Source organism: Athalia rosae, chromosome 2 (genome assembly GCF_917208135.1).
Source record: "Athalia rosae chromosome 2, iyAthRosa1.1, whole genome shotgun sequence".
NCBI classification, from domain to species: domain Eukaryota; kingdom Metazoa; phylum Arthropoda; class Insecta; order Hymenoptera; family Athaliidae; genus Athalia; species Athalia rosae.
The window spans coordinates 30,604,535-30,629,420 of record NC_064027.1 but is presented as its reverse complement, the minus strand read 5'-3'; the positions used below and the strand labels follow the sequence as shown (position 1 = coordinate 30,629,420).

Here is a 24,886-nt window from a genome sequence, read left to right as displayed (position 1 = left end):
GTCCAAATTTTTTTGAAAATCAATACACTTTCGCACCGCCCGTGGTGGTATTTTTTGATCTTTCGAGTAAACGAGAGGACCAGAATTTCGGGGAATTCGATATTTTCTCAGGACAGATTTCCGCCGATAAAATCGGTCTGGATGTCGTCTAGTCATTTTCGTAACAGTCGACGTGTATTGTGCCTCGTGAGAAATCTTTCGGAGAGTTGAAAATTTCGGATCGACGCGTTGTCGCGATCCAGGCGAGAGACAAAGCGACGTGTAAGCGTGCCTTTTGTCTTTCGACGCGATGAGGGAGAAGAACCGGAAGTGGCTGTTTCCAATAATATCACAAACCCAACTTCTAGTCTCGCTCTCTCTCTCTTTGAGCTCCGTCATCTGCCTCCACCTGCGACTCCTCCAACTCCGCGGTTACCAGGTTCACTTTCACACTCCGAATCCACGCTCTCGCGTTTCTACCGCTGCGGGGTAGAAAGAGACGCGGCCGAAGAGCGGAGACGCGAGGTAAATCCTCGGGTGTGAAACATCGCGACCGTGCCACCGATGCTTATGCCCGTTGGTCTCTCTCCTAATTATACAAAGGTGCGAGAGGATCCTCTGTGCGCGGAGACAATATACCCTCGTAATATCTCATTTCTCATTTCTCATTCCTCATTATTCCACTCCGCGCTCACACCCCTTCCACGTGTACGCCTAATACCCCCGTACACGTCCAAGCTAGTCGACTCCCTTCGCGCCTATTAATAATTCCCTTGCAAATTTTACCAGCTCTCCGCACCGGGAAGCGTCGAACGTGCTCGGCGTTGCGGTCCTCCGCGTTTCTCTATCTGCCGATTGCGAGTATCACCGCAGAATTGCCATACCGACGCGCTCGGATCCTTCGCCCCGTTCTCCCGCTGCTCCTTCGCGGATCGTCCTGCGGCCGCTGCACCCACCGCACGGGCGATTGCCGCAGCGAATCGTTCGCATCGGACTAAAAAGCCCCGGGAAATCGGATTTCCCGCTTTCCTCAAGCGTTCGAGACCGAATTCTCATCTCGACCATCGCCTCGGACGATTCGGGGGATCCTCCCTTTCGTTTCTTTTTTTTTTATCGGAGATGAGTAGAAATGGTCGCACCGAGCTTCGTCGCGTTATCGCATCGACTTTGATCGTTCTTCGAATTTGGAATTGAATTCGAGAGGGAGAAGAAAACCGGTCGCTAAATGGCGGTTCGGTCAATTAGGCGACCTTTCAGTTTCATCCCTCGGCGAGAAGAATCGTCGCGTACGCGCACACGGCTATGTAGCGCATATGTATACCGCGTACATGTATTGAGAGTATAACGGGAATATAAGAAGGACCTGTGGCGTCCGTCCGACTCTGATTTTGTTTGTTTCGCAATCGTATAGCGAGGCTCCTCATCTCTCGCCCATGCCATTGCTCGCACACATATCCGTCTATTATGTACACCGTGTACGTACGTACGTACCAGCCATGTACGCGTCGCGGTTATGTAGTATACGTATACGTATACATACACGCGGTATTGCAGGCTTGGGGGTTGTTTCATACATGGCAATCCCGATTGGCTGATGTGGGAGGGAGAGTTTCGGGTGGTAGAAGGGGTGAAAAAGAGCGCGGCAGGGAGGAAGGGAGGAAGGGAGGTCGACGTCGTGACGGTCGCGGTCGGTTCGTTCCCGCACATCACCTCCGCCAGCTTATATAAACGGGATGTTCTTCAACGGGGGTTCACACCTGCCGCGACACCGAAACGGAGCAGGCTATCGTTGCGTCCGAGACGACTCGATTCTTACCCGATATCAGGCATACGTTGCGAAAGCACCGCCGGCGTCTACGAATCGAACTCCGTTCGAAAGCCCAGCGAAACCGGACCCCGGAAGTTTACGTTCCGATCGAGGACCCCGTCGCCGAATCCGACTACGAAGAGAGAATCGCACCCGCCTGGTCATCGCCGGCACGCACGCGGTCATCGCCAAAGGTCAGTGCCAACGAAACCGAAAAATATCGAATGGGATTGTGCGATGGTTGTGCGCGTTTTTTTCTTCTTCTTCCTCTTTTTTCAACGGTTTTTTTGGAGCAATTTTTGTACAAATGTACGATTTTTTTGATTACGGACAGTTTGGAGAAAAAAAAACCCCTGAAAATTGTCCATTTTTTTTTCATTCCGCTCGGAGGTTGCAATTATGATAATATCGAGGATCGGGCGATTGTTACTTTTCTCTTACAACCCGTTCAAACGACGGGTAGATTGTACCGTTCATCTCCGGGGTCGATTTCAAATTACCGATCTAATTGATAAAAATTCATTAACTTGTACGAAAATGTAGATATAATATAGGCTCACCGGCTGTAAAATTATACCGCGTAATCTCTAATATCGTACTAAGTAAATCACATTATACGTGCGGTGCAATTCGCGACAGGGATTATCAATACCCGAGTAATAATAAAGTTTGGGCACCCAAAATTTCGTGATCATGTTTCCGAAGTTAATTTTAACGGTGGTACTGCCGAGCGCCTGTCTCTGACAAACAAATTGAAAAAAAAGGACGAAAAAAAAACAACAACAACAAAGAATAAAAACGACAGGACATACGGTACACGTTGAAGTTTCTCCGGTGATAATAATTTTGTCCTCACACCCGCGGAACATATTTTTTGAATAAAATAATTGAACAATGAGAGAATGAAAAATGTTTGTTGTTATAACGACAATGGAGAGGAATATAGTATACGGTATACCGGAGTGTACGAATGATTATTTAAATATTACTATCGACGTTCCTTTCTTTTCATTTTTTTTTTTTTCACCTCGAAAGTGGAAATGAGGAAATACTATGGGCGATAATATATGTATACCGTCCGGTGGTTCATTCGACTTTTATTATTATTCAGGGAACGTCGCTTCGTTTCTTCGTCAGTTGGTGCGAAAATTGCGTACGTACAAATTATACGTATTGCGAGGGCGAAAAATTTACAGTTTTTCTCTCACCGCACGAGATTCGCACCAATATTCCGTCGACTGTCGCGGGATCTTTCGAATCAAAAATTTTCCACTTTTTCCATGGTTGACCTATTCGGTTTTCGGTCGTGATATCGCAAGCTTCGTCGATTCGGCGGAAAATGACGCGCGTAACGATCATTATTTCCTTATTAAATTGTAGCGGGGCACGGAACCTGCATACGAAATGAAAGGAGTTTAGTTGGTCGAAAGATGACGGGGAGAAGAAACAGCAAGGGGGTAAGAAAGTAGAGATGAAAGTGAATCGAGAAAGAAAAATGGAGGAGCGCGTTTGATCTCCTGTTTGCATAAACGCCATTATGGCTACCGTGCGGAGCTGAATTCTGTTTCTGAAATTATAGCTTCTTTTCTCGAGATCAGCGTGTTTTACGACGTCAAATTTCAAATGTTAATCAACGCGCTAAGTATATTTGCTCGATGAGGGTGTAATGAGTGAGACGCGAAATATGAAGTCGATGGAAAATAAAAAACATTCTCGCTAACAACAGCTACGCGACAAATTTTTACACGGAAATAACGGACGAGCGGAGCTAAATGTGCAGGCGAACCGAGTCGAGATTGAAAATATTTCACGAGTAACGCGACGCACTGAAGAGCGAAAATTTCTACGTTTTTTCTTTTTTTTATTCGATGGACAAAAAATTGGTAACAAGAACGATTGATTAACACGTGGAAATTCAAAGACGAATGTCTTCTTCTTTTTTTTCCGCATCTCTTTATAGAAATAATAGCGAAAAAAAGTGAAGAATAAGCGAGGATAATTTATGGGAGATATCTTAACGCCGATGGGTTTTTTAAATATAAGTCATCCCGTGGGCTTCCTTTTGAATCAGGGATTTATTAATATATTACGCGAATTTGTATAGCCGGTAGGGGTGGGTGGAGGTGTGCCAATTATTCGACTCGACAGAGGCACCTGTTGCCCCGAAGATTCATTGGGATATTTTTTTATTATTTCTCTTCTTTCTGATATTGCAAGTAATCCGAACGAATCAGATCTTACGGAATGACCAAATTTTCACGGACATTTTCACTCAGCTAGGACCGAATCGTCGGAAACTAGATATCGTGCGGAGTAACTTGAACGAGTCGTTTTAAATTTTCCGCATCGTGTTATTAATTACACGGAAATTATTACAGAGCAACAATTCCGATTCAATTTTCGAAGGGCCGAGGGGTGCGGGTATTATCCAGGTACACCTATGTACGTAACACACATTTTGAACGTGTGCGGTCGTTAAATCTGATCGTACAGTCCGTGTAATCCACGGAGAACTGTTATTACATCGTATAATTAGAACAAGTATGTTCATATCCGTATCCACGTAGGTACATATACCTATGTGTCGACGTGTATCGCAACTCGGAACGCAGAATATTCGCAAACCGTTGCTGACTTCGCAATCCAAATCAGGGTTGATTCCTCTCCCGAATTCATCTTTTTTTTCTTTTTTTTTTTTTCTCTTTCAACCAACGAAAACTCGACTCTTGCGATCGCCGAAAATTTTAGAAATATTCAAACGGTGATTCGTTGACGTCGACGTTGAATTCGACGAAGCGTCGCGGGGGTTCGCGATTGACCACCGGTTGATCCGGTCGTCCGACTCGTGAAGATTTTCCAGCTGCAACCGGACCCGATGTAAGTAATTAGTTGTCCGACGTAATCCGTATCGCAGGTGAAACGACGATGGAGAGTGGAATGATAAAAGGACGGATGATAATTTCGCCGGCGCGTGCGAGGCGGGTGAAATATGCAACCCCCCGAGTGACGATGTATGCATACCGGAATATGGCGAGGGTCGTGGCAGAAGCCGAGTTATAAAATTGAAATTTTCAAGAGTCGTCCGAGTCGTACGCTGCTGCATTATGTAGCTCATGTTGGAAAATGAACGAGTGCGTACCCCCGTAGTCTAGTTCCCCTGCAGGCGAGCAACGAAAGCGGCAATAAATAATACAGAAGCGGGAGTAAAAAAAATTGAAAGAATTTCTTACCTGTCAGAATCAGACGGCGAAGGAGTTTGTTGTACGCGTCTCGAGCGGCTATGCAGATTTAACGCAACTCCTTGTCTCACTTTCGAAGAACCAAATGGGGGTGGAAATGACCCGACCGCCTGCTTTTTCCGTTTCCGTTTCAATTATCATCGATCGCTGTGTTGTTTTTTTTTATAGACGAGGCCAATTCCGCTCGTTTCCCTCCGCTCGCCGGTCAGCTGCAATCGGCAAAATTGGAGTCGAAAGAGTTTGACCAGAAATACGTGGGGAAACGATCACCATCTAGCCCCCGATTCATCCGGTTGGGTAACAGATCGTGCGGCGGTATCTCCAGGCTATTCGCTAATCGCGAGGTGCAATTTAACGGGCAATCAGATAGTTGAGCCGATGTCGCAAATTAATCGACGACGATACACCCGCGTGTATGAGCGGACATCGATCAGGAAAATTACTCCGTGGCGGTATAACCGCCTCGGAGTACGCTTACGAGGTACACTTAGCTGGTTCGACGTTGGAGCTTTTATTTTTCTAAAAACCTCGAATATTCGGTACGAGCATCCGTCTGCATACCTCGTAGGGTATAGGTGAAAAATTTTAATCAGTCGAACTCACTCGGGAGCGCAGACACGGTCTTGCTCGAATAAATATAGGGGAGAAACGAGGGAAACGAGCCCGGTGAAAAAGTCTAGCCCCAAAACCGAGATCGAATCGATAAATTTTTGAAGTTCTACGACGGCAAAAAAACCGCCGGCCATCTTTTTTCGAGATAATTGAAGATTTTTTGCGACGGTATATACGTATTCCGGTAGCCACCCCGTTAACTTTGTATCAATAAAACCGGCATGGAGGTCCGCTTCGCCCTCTCTTCCCCCCACGGCGTAATTCTATAGCCTCGATTTCATTTTCACCATTTTACATAAGGTTAAACACAGCTGCAGTCGCAGCAGCAGCGGCGGCGGCGGCAGCGCCGGGAGAAAAAGTTAAATCTAAATCTAAATCGTCGTTTAAGGTGTCGCGTCGCGGGGGGTCGTTTAGAAGGAACGACGTGAAATTACCGCTGCCCATAAACGCGTATAACGTGATGTAAATGTGTGGAATAGCTCCGATGTAATCCTAACGGAAAATATAGTTCCTGTTAGCAACAGCTCCGCCACAATGCGGATGCGGATGCAAATTTTAAATCAGACTCAAAGTTTTACTCCGTTTTTTTTTCATTTTTCGCATTCGTTCCCTCTACTTTTCTACCTCTCTTGATAACGGGCGTGCGATTCCCGTTATTTTTAAAACTGACCTAGGATACATCGGACCAAATTACGCAATGTCCTTGTATTTTTACATCGCGATGCGTTATTTTTCGCAATTCTTACGGGGGACGAAGCGACCGGCGCAAAAAAATATTCAAAAGAAATAGAAATGGAAGAAGTTCGTTCGAGTTTCCGATCCAGCGGATTGTGATTCAAAGAAGAAACGATATGAAAGGGATAAAAAAAATATATAAATAAAATAAAACGAAGGACTGAATTGGATTCCTTCGAGTTTAGTACACCTTCGCTGCCTCAAAGGTGTATGCAAATCGGGAAGTATAAAAGAACTATAGGAACAAGGAACGAATCCCATTCCCTTGATTTCATGCGCAGTTTCAATCTTAAAGGTATTAGTTACACTTTCGAATGGTCGGAATGGGCGGGGGGGAAAAGATGCAGGCAATTATTAACGAGTAAGATATACAAACCGAATAAAAAGACAAACGAACGAAGAAAAAAAAAAAATAAATAAAACCAACGGCGAAAGATAAAGGGGGAAAGTTTGTTTCAGTTGTCGCACCCCGTTACATGCATGTGTTTACCTTTAATCGCGTAACCGGGTTTGCGGAAACTATAGGCGGGCGGCGGGCTGCGGCAACTTCCTTTGTGCACTTCCCTGTAAACTCCTGCGTTTTACTCGACTCGTTGTGAAAACAATGTGAAATTTTCCGAGAGAGGGTGGAGATAGGAAAGGGGTAGGAGTCGCCGTCGTCGCGTACACACAGGCGCACACCTAGATATTCGTGACTTTACACTTTTCATCCTGCGACCATCTACGTACGTACGCGAGTGTACATACGTACGCAGGTATTGTGTGCCCTTCATTCCGCGCCCGTATGTTTTATTATCCGTATATTTATTCTTTTATACCTCGTAGAGGAACGCGGGCTAACTTTACGTGTAGAAAGTGGGGATCGAGGGTCGGTTTTTGGAGAATAGCAAGGAAAGAACAGCTTTTTATCTCTAGGCAAACGAGCAAATAACTTTCACTTTTTCAGCGTAGAATGTGACGAGGGGGTAAAAAGGGGGTATGGTCTCGACCCTCCGTACCGACTACGTTCAACCCATATCCTCAGCCCTCTGATAATGCGCGTCTTCTATTTTCGAAAAATTCAACTTATCTCGCATATACGTAGCTGTATAGCTGTAGCTACGTACCGGTGCGCGTACGGAGTGTTGTGTGATTTTATTTTTTTTTTTTTTTTCTATATTCCTTACACAGATAACGCGCCGACAGAATTGACAATTTATATACCGTAGCGTGTAACGGTGTGTCGAAAAAACATTTTACCCTAGAGAGATTTATTGCATTCGCATATCTAGGCAAAGTGAAATAAAAAAAGGACGAATGAAATTGGAGAACATCTGAAAGAGTGATACGATTTTCGAATAATTTCCAGAGTATCGGACAACCCTTGATCAAGATTTTATCAAAGGTTGTTCGATTTTTTCCATTCGTAGTTGTATTGAGAAGAAATGAAGAAAAAAAAAAAACAACAACAACCAAAAAGGGTATCGACGGCGACAACAATGACAATGGTACGTTACAATCGTATAATTCGTTTCGATTTCGTTGAGGATCATATTATGATAACGTGATCGTCCCTTAAGTGAAAAATATCCCGGATGGGGATTACGGGAAAATTGGAGGTGAGAGCCGGCCTCGCTGTTGCCGCTGCTTTTTTTTCGCGGCCTAAAACGAGTGACGGATATTAGGATTGGGCGGATAGAAATCCCTCGGGTGGTTTGGTTAACAAAAAAACTGGAAAAAAGTGAATAAATAAAAAAATAAAACAACGAGAACCGTTACGCATACAACGCCTGTGCCTACCTACGTCTATGAATAAAATTTGGAGAAGAAAAAAATAAATAAATAAATTGGAACGACGCGCACTCATATTGTCGGAATTTTCAATGTCCATCGCGTGCGACGTGTTAAATAATTCGCTCTTTACACACGAGCGGTGAATTTATTTATTTCTTCGTTCGATTCAAGACAATCGAATTTTACCCGACGATCGTCAGACAGCGTGTATTAATCACTCGCGATACCGTACAGGTGTGGCATATGACTCTCCGTCGTTAATTTGAATAAAAAATGGAGAAAATAAGTAAAAGGTAAGAGCAAGAATTTCTATTTCCCATCGATCGCATATTCGGCGCGGTGTTTGAGAAAAATTTCGATGGGAGAATAACGGTGGTAATACTTTATACGTATAATAATGATAAAATAAACGGAGGCGAAAAGCATCTCTACTTCTTTTATGTGGTTCGTGACTGCTATTAAAATAATGGTATACTTAATTTTTATCCACACAATCGCTTCGTTTTTTTTCCTCCCTTTTTCATCGGATCTTGGCTTTGAATGTTGCTTTTTCTTTCCTCTTTTTCTTATTCTTCTTCTTCTTGTTCTTCTGAAATTCAACGCGATCAATTATTCGCAGCGGTTCGCCGACCTTCCGTAACCGATACCCAAATATTTCACCAAATGCGACGAAATTCATTCTCCAATATTTATCGAATCAATATCAGCTATTGGTGGCTACGAAAGTTGGGAAAAACTGTAATTTTATACATCGGTGCGCAGCGAGGTGGGATTTAGATTTAAATTCGAAAGGGGGATGGGGGCGAATCTTGGCGCGGAAATCGTTGCGCAGGGGTTGAAGTTTGAACTCATTTAGCGGTGTATCTACGCGGCGGTACGTAGGTACACTATATCGCGCTGTAGGGGATGCGGCAATTAGTTAATCTCCTTCTAATTACTGCGACGATTCGATTATCGGATCACTTTATCGGTACGGCGAACGTCGGTTGTTTTTAAAGCTTCTGGATTCGCAGATCGCGGATCGCCTGATTCTAATGATTCGGGGGGACGTTGGGAGCGGAGCGCCGCGGCGGGGGCGGAGAATTTGCCTGAGATAATTTATTGCCGATGGTGGCTGCCGCTGCATGGCGTCACTTTGTACCGATTATCGGAAATTACATAGAGAGCGAATATACAATTTGTACCTCCCGCCGTTGCCGTTGCGGTTGTGCCGAGTCGAATCCCGCGTATACCTGCGAATCGGGGTAAATTGCGAACGCCTCGACATCGACGTCGTGCCATTTTCAAAATTCTCAATCCTCCGGACACGAACTGTGGTACAGTACAGAAAAAAAGAAGACCCGGAAAAAGAGAACATCGTCGAATTCGCCTCCTCATCTGACGGACAAGACTAAGCACACCTTGAATCGCGGGCTAGATCCGCGCACCTAGGGCAGCTTTGCCGTGAAAAGGGGGTAGTAAGCTGCGGGTTATAGTCCGCTGAAAGGGGTTCTTCGCGGGGAGGGAGAAGTCGGTGGTAGAAGAGCGCGGGACGAGGGGGAGAGTTAAAACGTTGCGTTTGAAGATTCTGGAGGACCTGCGGATCCCTCGTACAGCTCCTTGTAATCTCTCCCCAGCGAGTCCCGAGTCCCATTATACGGGACAAGCGAGTGTGCGTAGCTAGGGATACGCTCGCGTATACGTATGATCTACACGAGGGTGTTCCATGTACACACAGGTATATTTGTATACATACGACGTCCCTCTTCGTCGCGCGGAGCTGTAAACAAAACGAACCTCATCTTTCCCACCTACAAACCCATTCTGTATACACCTGTACCTGCGTACATAGCCGCGGCGATCTCCTTCTCCTTTTTTTCTTTTTTCTTTTCTTTTCCTTTTTTTTTTTTTTTTTCTCTATCAAACGCATAATTTCGAGTTAATTTAATTTTTTCTCCTCCTCTCGGCTATTTCAATTCGACTCTGTTCGCCGCCGTCGGTTCGGTTTACTCCTCTTAATTTCTGATAAACAGTCGAGACGGTGCGTCGCATGCGGCCGCGGAAAACTAAGGGGATCGTTTGAGGAGAATTGAAATCTATTTCCAACGTCGTAGGTATACGTTCGCTCTCAGGTGGCGATCACACCGTGAGAAACGTGGCAAAGCTTCTGCGAAGATGCGGGCGTATGATACGTGCATCGCGGCAAGTATCTTATATACGTTTATACCTCTCCGCACGTAGCAGTTACAACCGAATTGAATTCTCCGGATTGATCCGCCGTCGCCCGCGCAATTTACACTCAGCAATCCGCAGGAGACCCATCCAGACGTTTTCATTCTCTTAACGCCGGACGTTCCCGAAGAAATTTAAATGCGACACCCGCGCGGCTCTCACCTGCTTTGTGAGTGAGGGAATCGGACCGGAACCTCGTCGGGCGAATACCGAAATTTTATCCGGCGGGATCCCGAACTGCGTTTCTCCGCTCGGGGGGGACGTGATCACCTCGAAGCTACGTTTTTAGTCTTCTAATTTCACGATAAATTTAATGCAAGGGTTGTTCGGAAAATAATTTCTAATTTATGGAGCGATTTTCGGTGCGAAAGAGAGAAGCGAAAAACTCGAAGAAAACTTCGCGACCTAAAATGAAATCGAGAACGGAGGCGGTGAAAAATTTTCTAATCCTCGGCGGCGAACTATAACGCCGATGTCGTCGGGAGAGCGCAAACAAAGTTACGGAATTGTATAGGTATGACGTAACGATACGGTGGGGGCTGCCCGCGAACGTGTGGATACAACCGCGACAGCTTAACAAATATTCTTGATATCGCGAAAAAAGTTCCACTTTTAATAAATATTTAAAGACCACTCGTGAAACGGGCGGGTCGACGTCGACGTCGAATTTATCCCTCACTTTTTGACGAGTTCCTTTTCCCTTGCCGAATATCGACGAGCTCCAGCCGAAAATAGAAAAGGCGATGAATCGAAACCGGTGTAATTTTTTTTTTTTTTGCACCAATCCTTTCCTCGCGTTCGTTACAACTGTATCGGGACGTGAGAGGGCATTATCGTGCAATCAATTAGCTCACCTAATTAGGCCAGCCGAAAACATGCCGAGGGGCTGAATAAATTGGGAGCAAAAAAATTACGCAGGGTGTGTAAGAAACGAAGGAGATGAACTCTCGTCGCACCCGCGGATTGCGAGAAAAAAAAACAGCGGTAAATTAATTTTCGAGCGGGCCATTCCGCGATCGAATATCTCGCGTAACGAAGCAACGACCGAGTCATCTACACCCCGCCAAATATTGTCGACGTGTTACACGTATATAATGTAAATCTATATTCATTGTACCTCAGCCGCAGCTGCCAAAATTATCCGAATTCAAATTTCATTCATTCGTTCGTTCGTTCGTTAGTTTATTTTCATAATTACACACACCCTTGAGTCTTGTTAATTATAACTTGTTTGTTTGCCATAGTTCAAGTACGCATCTGTTCGTTGTAATTTCCGGATATTTGTCGTCGGAGTAAGGGGGTTGGGGGCGGTGAAAAAAATAACATTGTAAAAAAAAAAATTCTTCAGTTTTTTTAATGTCGAGGAATTATGATAGAAAATGGTGGGGAAAAAAGAGGGAATGAAATTACGGTACAGAAAGGTGTCGCTAACGAACTCGAACATGCAGGCATAAAGTGATTTACGTACAATCGACTATAAAGTTGATCGATCACGAGTGTCCACTAATTCCGATGGAAAATCCGAAACGAACAAATTTTTAACAATTGCGATTCCAGGGCATCTTGTTTCTTCGACTTCCCGGCCGTATCTTGTGACGAATTAACTCGCACTCTTCTCATTGCGTCGAATAATGAAACCCGATTATCCGAAAGACGAATTATCCGGGATGTCTGTGTTACTCGAACAAAGTGGCGAAGATGAAGAAGATTAGGACTTTTCCCCCCGACTCCCAAACGGAATCTGAATTTATTATTTTCACTTATTATCAATTTCATTCGTTTCTCATTAGGTAGACGAAATTTGTTGCTCGTGTAACTGCGAAAGTTTGAAAAATTTGAAAAATCTTCGGACATTTTTCTCTTCCAATGATCCAGAACCATTGAAAATTTCCAATACGAAAATGCCAATAAATATTTCATTAATAGGGAAAATTTGAAATTGTTATCGCATATCAACCTCATCCTGCAAAGAAATTATGAGGTCAGCGGTAACAAGATTCGAAAATTCCGCACAACTATTCGACCGTGCATTATTATTCATCAACCGATTAAAATATATTATACGGTTAACGAAATATTTCGCGGTTCATCTTTCGTTGCACGCCCGAATAATTCAAGAATATTAATTCGTTCGTACGACGACGTAACGATAATAATAATAACAACGATAACGGTAATAATAATTCCATTTTTGGGCGACTGGGATTCGAGGGAATAGAGAGACCCATATTTTTACGTACGTACGTAGCGACTGCGTTTCGGAACCATGTAAAATATGAATAACTTTTCACCCAGATATTGTAAAATAATTTATTTCATCCCGTACTCGAACGGTGAATAGTGCAGCTGGATGTTTTTCGTTCGTGAGCTTGAATCGCATTACCGAACTTAAATTTTATTGCAAACATTTTTCACCTCGATTATTATATTTATTATTTTACCGTACACTCAAAATAACGAATAGGTACGTAACAAGTGTACGGTTACACGCTCGCGTACAACAACAATAATCGCGACGAAATTTACGCGAGACGCCATGAATTTTAAACTTGCGAAATCTAAACGATGATTAAATCATTTGTTTTCTCGTCTCCGCGCGCGGTTCTCGTGTTCCGCCCATCTAGAAGTTGGAAAAAAAAAAAAACTAAAAAACTAAAAAACTAAAAAAACTGGAAGAAAGTTCTCCGTCATTTTCCCCCCAGGACCACCTCACCCCTCTCCCCCTACGTAACTACGAAGTATTTTCTTTCGCGTACCCACGTATGGATTATTTTTTTTAAGCCTAAAAATAATCCTCGAAAGGATCGATCGATCCGATCAGCGGCCGGCTGATATGGGAAAGAAAAAAATAATTTGCAAAATTGGACGTGAAAAAAAAACAAAAATAAATAATAAAATAAACAGTCGCTTTCGGGACGACGTTTTAATTATAAATTTTCTTTGACGTATTTTCTTTTAATCTAGATTCTGTTTGTTTGACTGAAAATGTGCAACGTATATTGGATTCGATAAATCTAGTGACATAGATAACTCTAATTATTTATACGACCCGGCAATCGAGTGTCAATTTAATAATGAAATCGATCAAACTTCGTTCACTCATTCGGGCACATCTGTTGCTGTACTCTTGACATGGATGTTTTTTTTTTGTTTTTTTTTTCAAATCTTATCTGGACTAGAATATCTCCGGGGTTTATATCCTCGTCGTATAATCCATCCTAATTTTACTCAAGACTCGACGCGTTTATAAATTGCGGGCTTATAACCGCCGCTTCTTGTACGCGTGAGTACGGGACCTGCGGTAAAATATATATATATCCTTGTAAAAATTTTCTTTTTTCGTTCTTTCACTCGTCTCGCGTTCGTACAATTTTGTTCTTTTCATTCACCGTTAGTTTCGAAACGTATGTAACGTCGGGATTCCTACGGCCAAACTGAATCCAACTCGAGCCAGGATTTTCCTTTAGCCGGCCAGCGCGGTGTGTACGTACCGGGTAATTATTTGGCTCATTGTTCTATCGTCCATTCATAGTTGTTGCACATGTGAGAGAATATACGTATACGGATATCCTACCCCTCTTCTATTTCATCTCGTCAAAGTTGGGGTGGCTTAGATCTTAATTCATTTACATAAGAGTGTGCGCGGTGCGGTACAGGGGAATTAGGCTCGGGAGGTGTTGCGCAGTTTTACAATTTATCTCGTATAGCTTATACCGTGGGGTAGAACCACCGACGTTGGTATGCGTACGCGTGTACACCTGCTCAACCCTTTCTATATACCTTGAGCAAAACCAGAACCAACAACCGAAGGTCGGTCTGCAAAATTTAGATGGTTGTGGATATTACATTCGGTTACTAACTATCAACTCGGTACACCGTAGGCTTAATCTAAACTTCTGCACGAGGGGTAAACATTGTCCCTTGGCTGTGCCACCTGTTCCTATATAGGATCTACGTTTCTCATACCCCGATTAATGAGCCGGAATTTTCGAGGTCCGAATGGAATTCATTTTCTTTTTATTTTTCATCTTTTGATTAGCGAAATCCAGGACTCTTGCACCTGGTGTAACGTCGTTACACCTCTGCTGTACTTTCTGAGACCAGAAGCAAAGGAGGAAAAGAGAAAAAAAATTCATCCGCTCTTGCGTACTTTTTTAGTTTCGCCAAAATTGGAGTGTATACTCTGGAGTACATACATATATTGTAAAATAATTAATTTTTCTTTACGTGAAACATCGAGTCCCCCAAGCCGTGCTGTAAAAATTCAAGACCCAGGCGTAATAATTTGAAATGCAAAATGGGAATTATAAAATAAAAAAAGTGGTTTTACCTAGATTCCACGTAAAGAGCAGAGGGTGGTTCGCACAGAGACGGAGAGAGGGTGAGAATGAGGCGAAAATCTCATTTTCAACTTTGGACATCGTACCGCGAAATTATCGTTGTTCTTTTTCGTTCTCTTCAATTTTTGTCTCCGAAATTGAAATTTCCCTCCAGTTTTTTTTTTTTTCGTTCGATCGTCGAGTGGACAAGAATTAGTCGCCGTTGACGATGACGTCGATCTGTACCGGTATCGCTGCAAGTTTACGCACAGACTCCTCGATCATTTCTGGTTTAACGACGTTTTATCATTTTACAAAACCACGCGCAATCGTCTGACCGTCTTAATTAATTTGTTCAACACTCCGCTTGGGCATAATATTTCTAAGATATATACACAGTATACTGAAATGTACACACTTTTGTCTAAGAGTATAAATAATTCTTCTCCCTCGTTCTGTATAATTCTCGGTACATACATAGGTATACATAGGTATACCTGTACTCGAATCCCTTGCCTCAAAATTCCCCTCGGGTTTTCAAGTAGCTACGCGAAAGAAAATATTTTTCTACTAATTTTCTCCCTGATTAAATCGTTTTAACTTGATACCAGTGTTATGTTGCCAAGGTACCTACACGTATAGCGCAGTCGTACAATTAGAATACGAACGGTCGGTAGGATATTAAAATTCTATTCTATTTTTACCTGTTTTTTATTTCTCTTTCTTTTTGAGAGTTTTTCTTTTTTATCATCGACGACCCGAAGAGAACGAACTATACGAACCACACACGTTCATAGAGTGTCCGAAGAGAAGAGAAAGGAAGAAAAGAAACGAGTGCAATGAATCGAATTGCCTTATTCCTCCAGGGCTGTAATGTTCCCGTGCTTTTTTCTTCTTCTCTTTTCCACTCTTCCTCGCACTTAGAAACGAAAAACAGAGGAGCTGCATACCCTGTGACCATCGATACGTGAATTCATTTGTTGCTCGTAAGCGCAAAGTCCTTTTTATTTTACACTGTAAATCCGTTTCTACTCGTTGCCAAAGAGATTCCGTTCTCCCACTCGTCGGATAATAAATAGCAAAAAACGGAAAAGGTTCGCCGCGCGAAAAACACGAATAGTGACGAGATCCGATGTACCTTGTTAATTCTCCGGAATTGCAAGAATCATTATTCTGCCACATGTTTAAATTAATTCTTCTTTTTTCTGTGGGTGTAAACTGTTTCATAACGAATATGAAATGATACAGAGATAAAAGGATGGATAGAAAAATTGGAAAGACAAAGAAATGATACCATTAGAAATTCTGAAGACGATTCGGTAGCGACAGTCTCTAATCTATAGATCATCGATCTGGTTCTAGTCAAACTGTGGAGTTAGTTAACAACTATAGTTGCGTTTGGTATAATATTTACTCACCTAACCGACTATCTAACTAGCCATAAACTTGGTGTACTTCTTACCTTAACACGGTTTACATGTATAAATATATACGCGCGTATAAATTCAACATTCAATATGCAGTCTGACGTTCCCGAACTTTGATTCACCTACAATAATTAACGCGTGTAGACACGCGGATATACCGAGAGCTAAATTTGCGCTTTCGTTTTCAAAATTGAAATGGCTCGATGAAAATTTTTCAAACTCCACGAAAGTTGATCGGACCACAAGGTGAGTCGTACGAGTGCAAGGGTGGTGCGGTGCACGGATTTTTAGAGTAGAGTATCCCTAATTCAGTTCCAGGGCAAATTAGAATTTAAGATTCGCTTTCGAGTATCGGATGTATTCGGGAATCGGGTATGGCGCCGGCGGGAGTTGGATTCGCGGGAAAAGTCGAAGTGGCAGACAGGCGATGGGGGGTCGGCGGTTGACGCGATGGAATAGCGGGGCGAGTGTTTCAATAATGCGACGTCGAGAGGATTGGGATACGTATTAGCCGCCTTGCTTCTTTCGGTACACCAGCTACCTGCCACCTGCCACCTACCACCTCGGCGACGCCTCTTCCCTCCCCTCCGAGCGAACGGGGTGGTTTTATACGAGGGTTTAGGGGCAGGTTTATTCACCTCCCACGGGAATATTCTCGCGTTTAAATCTTTGCCGCGGAATAATCAGAACGACTGCTCCTCTATCGCCGCCAATCCCCGCGGATCGAAAAATAATACGAAAGAGACGAACGTCGAGTCGTCTACAGCCGCCCCGATAACTCTCCGAATCGCGGAGGTCGAGGAGGGTTCTTCGGATGAGGTTAACGTCGATCCCTACGCGGGGATCACGGCTAACTAACCCGCCGAATAACCGACCGACACCGATCCGAAAATCCTGGTCATTTCTCTCCGGTGATTCCTCGTTTAGAATTCTCTAGCTCCTCGACGCAGTGCAGCTGCAACTTACTTACTTTCAACCGTTTCGAACTCCATTTTCCTTTCCACCCTCCTTTCTTTTCTCTCGCCTTTTTTCAACGGTTCTAATAATTAACTAATAATTCTCTTCGTTGCGACGTATGAATGAAAATTCGAAAAATCATGACAGTTGCGACTCAATACACCGCATGTAACATAGATATTTCTTATTCTCCTCGTGATCATTATTGTTGCCGGTATTTTAATTTTTCCACACGCTCTGGGCGATCGGATTATACCGGCGCAGTGTACGATTCACAGGAGACCGAATACCGAAAATTATCGGCGATCAGGGGCTGCGAATAACATCAAGTTCCGTATACGGCGAGTTGTGCACACAGGGCGCATATCCGTCCACCTCTGTCGATGTGAAAATAAAAAGCGACGACAATAAATGAGATAATGGCGGTAATTGGACACCCACCTCATGGCCCTGCACCACCGGAACGGCGGAGGGGTCAAGGTGAAATCGATCCGTTGAATTCACGTGTCAAGCCAGGGGGAGTACGGTGAACTATACATATATGTATGCCGAATTTTGCGATTCGATAGAAAGTTGTTTGGTCTTTTTTTTTTTTTTCTTCATTCAACGAACGACTCGCATAAACTTCTACGACGTTTGGTTTGTCGTGTACAGGTACGAATCGTTAGCGCGGGACGTCACCGCGTTAAACGCGGAATACCTACCCTTTGAACTTATGCGATCCGCTGCATCGAGAAGGTGCCGTAATATTGTATAATGTTTGCCTACAACCGGTGGGTATATCAGCAGCGACTTTGAGGGTGAACTTGTTCAAAGTTTACACATGTATTATACCTTCGTATATGTATACCTACCCGGCTGGTGGGTGTGCGCACACCTCGGTCGTGTGTACCTAGGTATACAGTTATCCGCTGCGAATCTCCAGAATGCATAGCCCGAGGGAGGCTTTAGTCGTGGTCGTTCCGTTGTCGCCGAGGTAGCGCAGCTTGGGTATCTTCAATCCACTGAAACCGCACGAATCGCGACGATGATGCAGCAACGAATTAACGAGAACTGCACAAGCGAACACAAGGGGTGGCCCGAGTGAACTGGAAAAGATACGACCAACGTATGAGATTTCATTATTTCACTATGCGGGGTGCGAAGCAGAAAAATATCGGAACTTTCATCCCACGTTTCAGGAGACTCATAGAAAGTAAATTTTTTCGTACCATGCGGGAATCAACGTAGCGGGGAGTTGGAAGCAGAGACAAGGTGCCACCACGAAATGTCCGAATTTCGGAATACCCGGTAGATATTCCGTTCGGAACTTTCTCCCGTTCCCTTTATTATGCGCCACGCCTCGTCCCCTGATGTAGAGTTGTTGCATGACAATGCCTTTGGGGGTAGACCGAATCTATTATACCGTAGGAATACACATATTTATGTTGAGCAACTTGCAGTAGGCGTATAGGTATATAATATATGCATTCGACGCGAAGTGGAGTGCAAATAGACGATGCATCACATATGCAGTATACCCGTATTGAACTATACTGACCATCTCTGATTGCAGTTTTCGCGAGTGCAGCTGCATCGTATCTCGAACTCGATCGAACATAGATCGGTATTGGAAAGGGAGGTGAATAAAGCTGATCAAAAATGCAGAGACAGATCGCTCTTTCTTGGATGCTGATTGGCGTGGCTCTTCTGTTGACGGTCTCAATTTCTCCGCCATCGGCCGAAGCTGCTCCTTACAGGTGAGTGAAATTACGAATCACGCGATCCATCGATCAAACCATCAATCGCCATTCCGTCTGTGGTTGCAAATATATTTTCGCGAATGAAGCGGATCGATTAATTATACTCCGATCGTAACAAATCGATGAAATAAATCACGGGTCAGGCTAACAGGTGCCATAAATGACTGTCTAAACAGACTTAAGACGCGAAAGGCTCTAGGAGCTCTTTCGAACAATCTCAAATTACGAGCGCTGTTCATCAGCAGCAGCAGTAGCAGCAGCAGCAGCAGCAACAGTGGGCGAGAATTTAAGGCATTACGTAAATTATATTTTGTTTATTTTATTTATAAACGAAAAGCTGGAAGAGCCATGCCGACGAAAAATTATCCTAATTATATGCGGGGCATTTTGCGTGTACGTATCTTGTACGAATATTTATACAAGAACGAAGAAATCCGCGTCAAAATGGATACCCAATTTGAGCATGCGGTTCGTTGACATTTCGGCGAGCAGTGAAACTTGACTTAAATTCTCCCTCGCAATGCCGTCGACATATCTTGCAAGAACTATAACTGTTTACCGAACAATTTCCACGATACCAGATTCAAACTATTTCCATCACCCGTTCCAAGTTCACGCATAATAGCTACGCTCCTCTGGAAACTTTACACCCCAACCCGACCTGACTTCTTTGACGAGCTCACCGAAATGTGCAGCAGCATTATTTTCATTCGACTAAGAAAGAGAGAATTCCTAATTTTCGAATCCCATTTCTCGAAAGGAAGGGGAAAAAGAGATTAATCATTAACGGTGTGAAAGAATGATTCAAGGGAAATGAAATGGCGGCTCGATTAATTTTTCTTTTTAACAGCGCGCAGAGTTACTGGAATCAACTTGAAGAGGAGGATCCAGAGGTGATGTTGGAGATGTTGGCCCGTCTCGGTCAAAATCTGATTCGCACCCATGAACTTGAAAAGTGAGTTGAGATGAATAGAAAATAATAATAATTCCGAATAAATGATAGATTGAAATAAAATCATGCGATTCTTCATTTTTATAAGACGTATCGTCATTGTTTTTCCGACATTTCGAGTTGTACTTACCTTTTTCATTTGATTCGTTGATCCTCCGTGTTAGGGTTTCTTATTTCGTTCTTATTTCTCATTTTCAGTTCGAAACGTGGCCTCGACTTGGGTCTTAGCCGCGGATTCAGCGGATCTCAAGCTGCCAAACACCTTATGGGATTGGCAGCTGCCAACTACGCGGGTGGACCAGGGAGGAGGCGTCGTTCGGAACAAACTGCGTAAAAACGAATCATTTTTATTATATAATCCAACACACATCGCGTCAAGCTGATGTAATTTCCGCGTAGCTAATTACATACTATATTATATATATAAATATATATATATATATATATATTTTATCCAAACCCTCCGCGTCGCTAAACCCTTTAATTATATATATTATAATCATTTCTTTATTCGTTTCTTTTTGTATTTATTTCTCCGATCAATCGTTTGATTAGCTTTAGCATAGATATATTGAATGCTCCAGATTATTTATGGTCAATTTTTCGAATCCGACTGCACGGTTATGGAATTATGGAAAAACGATAAGAAAAAAATGTAATGGAAGAATATATCTACTGGTTGTTAAAGAAAAAGAACAGCAAGAAGAATAGCATCAATGTTCACGAGGGTATACGGTTGTTGTACATTAAAATGATATGTGATTTGAGGGATACATAGACACCAATATGTTTCTAACAAAAAAAGAGAAAAAGAAGAGGATACAAAGTGAAACAGAAAGTGTATACGATACTTTGATTGTTAAAATAGCGAATTATTAATTATTATTGTAGATACATCACGAGATAATGGTTTTTTTGTTGTTTGTTCTGTTACACATTTTGAAAATTCTTGTTGACATGCATTGTTTATTGTTAATCTTTATGATAATCTATTGTCAATATTATACGGGTGTTATCGATGCTGTTGGTTTGCTTATGTTTCCTTAATTGAGCATTGAATAATACTGGCAATAAAAATAAAACAGAAACAACAAAAATATAATGATGATAAATTGTTCGTTGCAATTATTTGAAAAATAATGACTAAAAGCACAGATTCAACATATTGCACTATGATGATACGTGATTTATGTTGACGGAGATGATGCCTGCTGACTATGGAAAAACATTCATTGTTAGTTGATAAATAGTATAACAAAAGGAAAAATAATAACAATATTCATAGAAAAAAAACGGCGAAACATCTTGTCTTGAATTTCCGCTCTGTGTATCATGAAGTTTTGCCCTAATAGGTATTCTTGTGAATAAATGTTACTTTGACCCAGTGGCATATGATTCTTGCATTGTTCTTTCTCCCCAAACCTCCCATTCAATTCGCGCAACTTATTTTCATTGCTTTTTAGATTTTTTTAATTTTCTCTTGAATCCCCACGTTTATACGATGTGAAATAGCATCTAAAATTGCTCGTTGTATGACCAAAAATGAGAATACTACCCAGTAGAGATGTTAAAGATTTGTTTCATATTGTTTTGTGAATTTCTGTATGTATTTATTTTTTCTTCAGCGCCAAGAATAGCGAATATTTTGAGTTTGTATATAAGTGAATCAACTTTGTTACTTGACTCTCATTATAATTACAACTTTATATCCATATCCTTGATGTGATATTCCTTTTATTACTATTATCGTATCGTATCAATATAAATGTTGTCTTGAATTTGTTCCCCTTATTCTTCCAGATTCTGCTGGCATCTAATGATATGCAATCAAAGTGATACCTTTCCAGATTTATTCCTACTCAGTTCCTTATTATTTCCTATTTTTCCCCGATTTATTTTCGAATTTTTAATTAAGTATTCAAATTACTCTATCTTCCCAGTCGAAGAAGTGACACGTAGCGCCGAGAAGCGTAACATCAGCTCGCGGAACTTGCGTGAACTAAAATTCCAAGTTTCTTGCCCCTTGACGTCAGGAGACCCGCCTTACAGCGGAGACGTCGCATGTAATGCGGGTGTATCTATCATCAGGCGCTTTGGTCGCCGACCCGCATGTAATGCGGGAGTGCATATCGCTAGGCGCCTCGAGGGGCTAAAGAAGATGCGGCGGTGATTGAATCATTACCTAATTAAAAAATCGGTAAAATTAGGAAACAACATGGAAAGAATCTAGAAATAAACTTAAGGTCGTGTCACTCCACCTGCGTATCATTGGGTGCTAGCAGGGAATAGGGGAGGTCTATCAATTAATTGAAAATCACGTAGAAAAATTGAAAAAGATTCAGGAAAAATGAGGGGATGAATATATGATCATTGATGACAAGGCAGCGATTCTTCATATTTTAATCTAGGAAGTAAGGATCTGATTACAAAATTGAACACCGACTGCGAACTACGAAGATATTACAATGTCGTTGCTCTTCTGTAAAACCATTTCAATTGGAAATACCATAGATCTAATAATAGTTCGAAGTTGTCGCAAATATCTTCGTGTCAAATGATGTAGTTTTCGAGTGGATAGATTCGCATGCAGAAATGGGTAGAGAATAACCCGAGGAGATCCTGGAATATGCATACGCCTCTCTCTCGATGCACGGTATCATAGATATATTGAACATAGTTCAATATGTTCAATGTATCAATGACGGTATGAATGCCGGGACCTTTTTTTTCTGAACTGAAATCAGGAAGAAGGGAAATTGAAGGCCAGAATCAAATACCAGAAGTAATGATATAGAATAGCGGCCCGGAAATCCAAAATTCTTACCGAAAATTCAATTTTGTATCAGGGATCCGATTTCCGATAAAGAAATGCTCTAACCAGGCTCTTCACACCAGACATGAATGATACGGGATAAGTAGCGTACAGAAATCAGTTCAACATCCTCCTCTCAGGACTTTGCGAATGGAATCTGCAAGTTGAAGGAGAGGTGGCAATTTTTCCTCCAGTACAACCTCATCGCCACAGTTTTCTTCTCCAAGTTAGTCCACGATCGTTTGATTAGAGCATCCCTGTATTCGAAATAAAGAATTGAAACCAAAATTGAGATCATGCTTATGTTGTTTATAAAAAAACACTGACATTATTCAACAACACCTTGCCTAGAACCCTCTCGTTTTGCTGTGGCGCCTACAATTATACTTTGTATACACGGCGACATTATGAACCCAGTTATCCTCTCAGATCTGACAGAGTAAGATTCTCGTCGACTTAATTTATTCTTCAGATTCTCTTTGCTCAGGAGTCTACACTTGTCGTGCTTCGGTGTTTGCCTAAGCTTCAAGGATCCTTGTCGTAAGAGCCCCAGTCTATCATCCAAACCAAACTAGAACCATGCCGAGGCATTTTGCAGGAAAACTTGAACCAGCTCACTGTAAAGTATGGAGGTATCAGAGATTGGAACTGGTGGATTAATACTAACGGAAGAGATATTGAAATAGTTACTTGTATAATTTCATACGTTTTGATTGAAAGTAAGGGCCTACAGATCCACTCCTTGTCAGGTCTTTGTATGGGATGATTTCAGCCCAAAATAGATCCTCTTGAAGTTTACCGGTAGCATCTAGTGCGAGTCCTGTTTGATCCGTGTCTTCTAAACGTAGAATAGAATTTCCTTAGTTTGCCTGAGCCAATGAATAGCTGCACCGTGTCGCACAGAGCTGTATGGATGCCTCCGAGATGCAGGTAACCTGAAAACGGCATCAAAGTGCAGAGAATCACATCGGTGAGAAGAGAAACCAGATCCTCATCTCTCGACTGACCAGTAAATCTTTTCTAAGCTCACCTGTGGGGCTCTGAGCAAGCAAGACAACCTTTGAAAAATGTCTCGAGATCCAAGGAGGAGAGTAGAGTACGCTGCATTTTGTACATGTTGCCGAATGTCACGCATTGGAGATTATAAATTAGATGAATTCTCTTAATTTTCTCTGATCTGGGGGGTTATCTGCAAACGTCATTTGCGCGTGGAGTCAAACACGTCAAAGGTAAACGAGAGGGACCATCAAAATGTGCACCCAGTCCAATTAATTTGTCAATTACCGCATCTTCCTCTGGTCCTGGAAGTGTTTTATGAAATGCAACTGAAGTTACACCATCGTAGATTTATTTTCAATCTTTCCTCATTTTTTCTAATTCTTCCTAATTTTTTCTGATTTTTTCCTAATTTTTCCTGATTTTTTTCGATTTTTTCTGATTATTTAATTAATTATTCGAATTTTGCGCGCATTTCTCTGGGCGCCGCCATTTTCTGTAAGCTCCGCCCACCGCGAGTACAGCTAGCGCCATGTGGCGGATTTTCGGTGAACTAACCCCTCGAAAAACGCGAAAGTTTTGACCCTTCTTCGAGCGAAACCGAAAAAGTATTGACCGCCATTTCTCTGAGCTCCGCCCACCGCGAGTACAGCTAGCGCCATGTGGCGGATTTTTGGTGAACTAACCCCTCGAAAAACGCGAAAGTTTTGACCCTCCTTCAAGCAAAACCTGAGAAGTATTGACCACTTTTCCGAGCAAAAAAAACGCGAAAGTTTTGACCCTCCTTGAAGCGAAACCTGAGAAGTATTGACCACTTTTTCGAGCAAAAAAAAACGCGAAAGTTTTGACCCTCCTTGAAGCGAAACCTGAGAAGTATTGACCACTTTTTCGAGCAAAAAAAAACGCGAAAGTTTTGACCCTCCTTGAAGCGAAACCTGAGAAGTATTGACCACTTTTCCGAGCGAAAAAAAGCGAAAGTTTTGACCCTCCTCGATGCGAAACCTGAGAAGTATTGACCACTTTTCCGAGCAAAAAAACGCGAAAGTTTTGACTCTCCTCGATGCGAAACCTGAAAAGTATTGATCTTTCTTAAATTATTAAAGCTCAAAATGGGTCAATACTTTCTATCATCAGTCAACGCGGGTCGGCGTCCAAAGCGCCTGATGATAGATGCACCCGCATTACACGCGACGTCTCCGCTGTAAGGCGGGTCTCCTGACGTCAAGGGGCAAGAAACTTGGAATTTTAGTTCACGCAAGTTCCGCAAGCCGATGTTACGCTTCTCGGCGCTATGTGTCACTTCTTCGACTGGGAAGATTAATGAA

At 42.6% G+C, this 24,886-nt stretch overlaps 1 protein-coding gene and 1 long non-coding RNA gene across 3 annotated transcripts; one reads left to right on the top strand and one right to left on the bottom strand.

The window, feature by feature from the left end:
- Positions 1-1,710: 1,710 nt before the first annotated feature.
- On the top strand, positions 1,711-21,148 carry LOC105688259 (diuretic hormone class 2). Its single transcript, XM_012404410.3, has 4 exons — positions 1,711-1,980; positions 18,615-18,798; positions 19,652-19,756; positions 19,952-21,148. The coding sequence occupies exons 2-4, from the start codon at positions 18,701-18,703 to the stop codon at positions 20,085-20,087; spliced, it is 339 nt and encodes a 112-aa protein (XP_012259833.1). The 5' UTR covers positions 1,711-1,980; positions 18,615-18,700; the 3' UTR covers positions 20,088-21,148.
- A 991-nt stretch (positions 21,149-22,139) lies between these two features.
- Positions 22,140-23,957, bottom strand: LOC105688285. 2 transcript variants are annotated; one of them, XR_007277267.1, is made up of 5 exons: positions 23,596-23,957; positions 23,256-23,500; positions 22,893-23,182; positions 22,578-22,822; positions 22,140-22,487 (listed from the first exon to the last, which is right to left on the bottom strand). It is a non-coding gene; the product is annotated as an uncharacterized LOC105688285 (long non-coding RNA). The 2 variants fall into 2 exon arrangements; XR_007277266.1 differs by having other exon boundaries at positions 23,272-23,500; positions 23,596-23,953.
- Between the last annotated feature and the right edge of the window lie 929 nt (positions 23,958-24,886).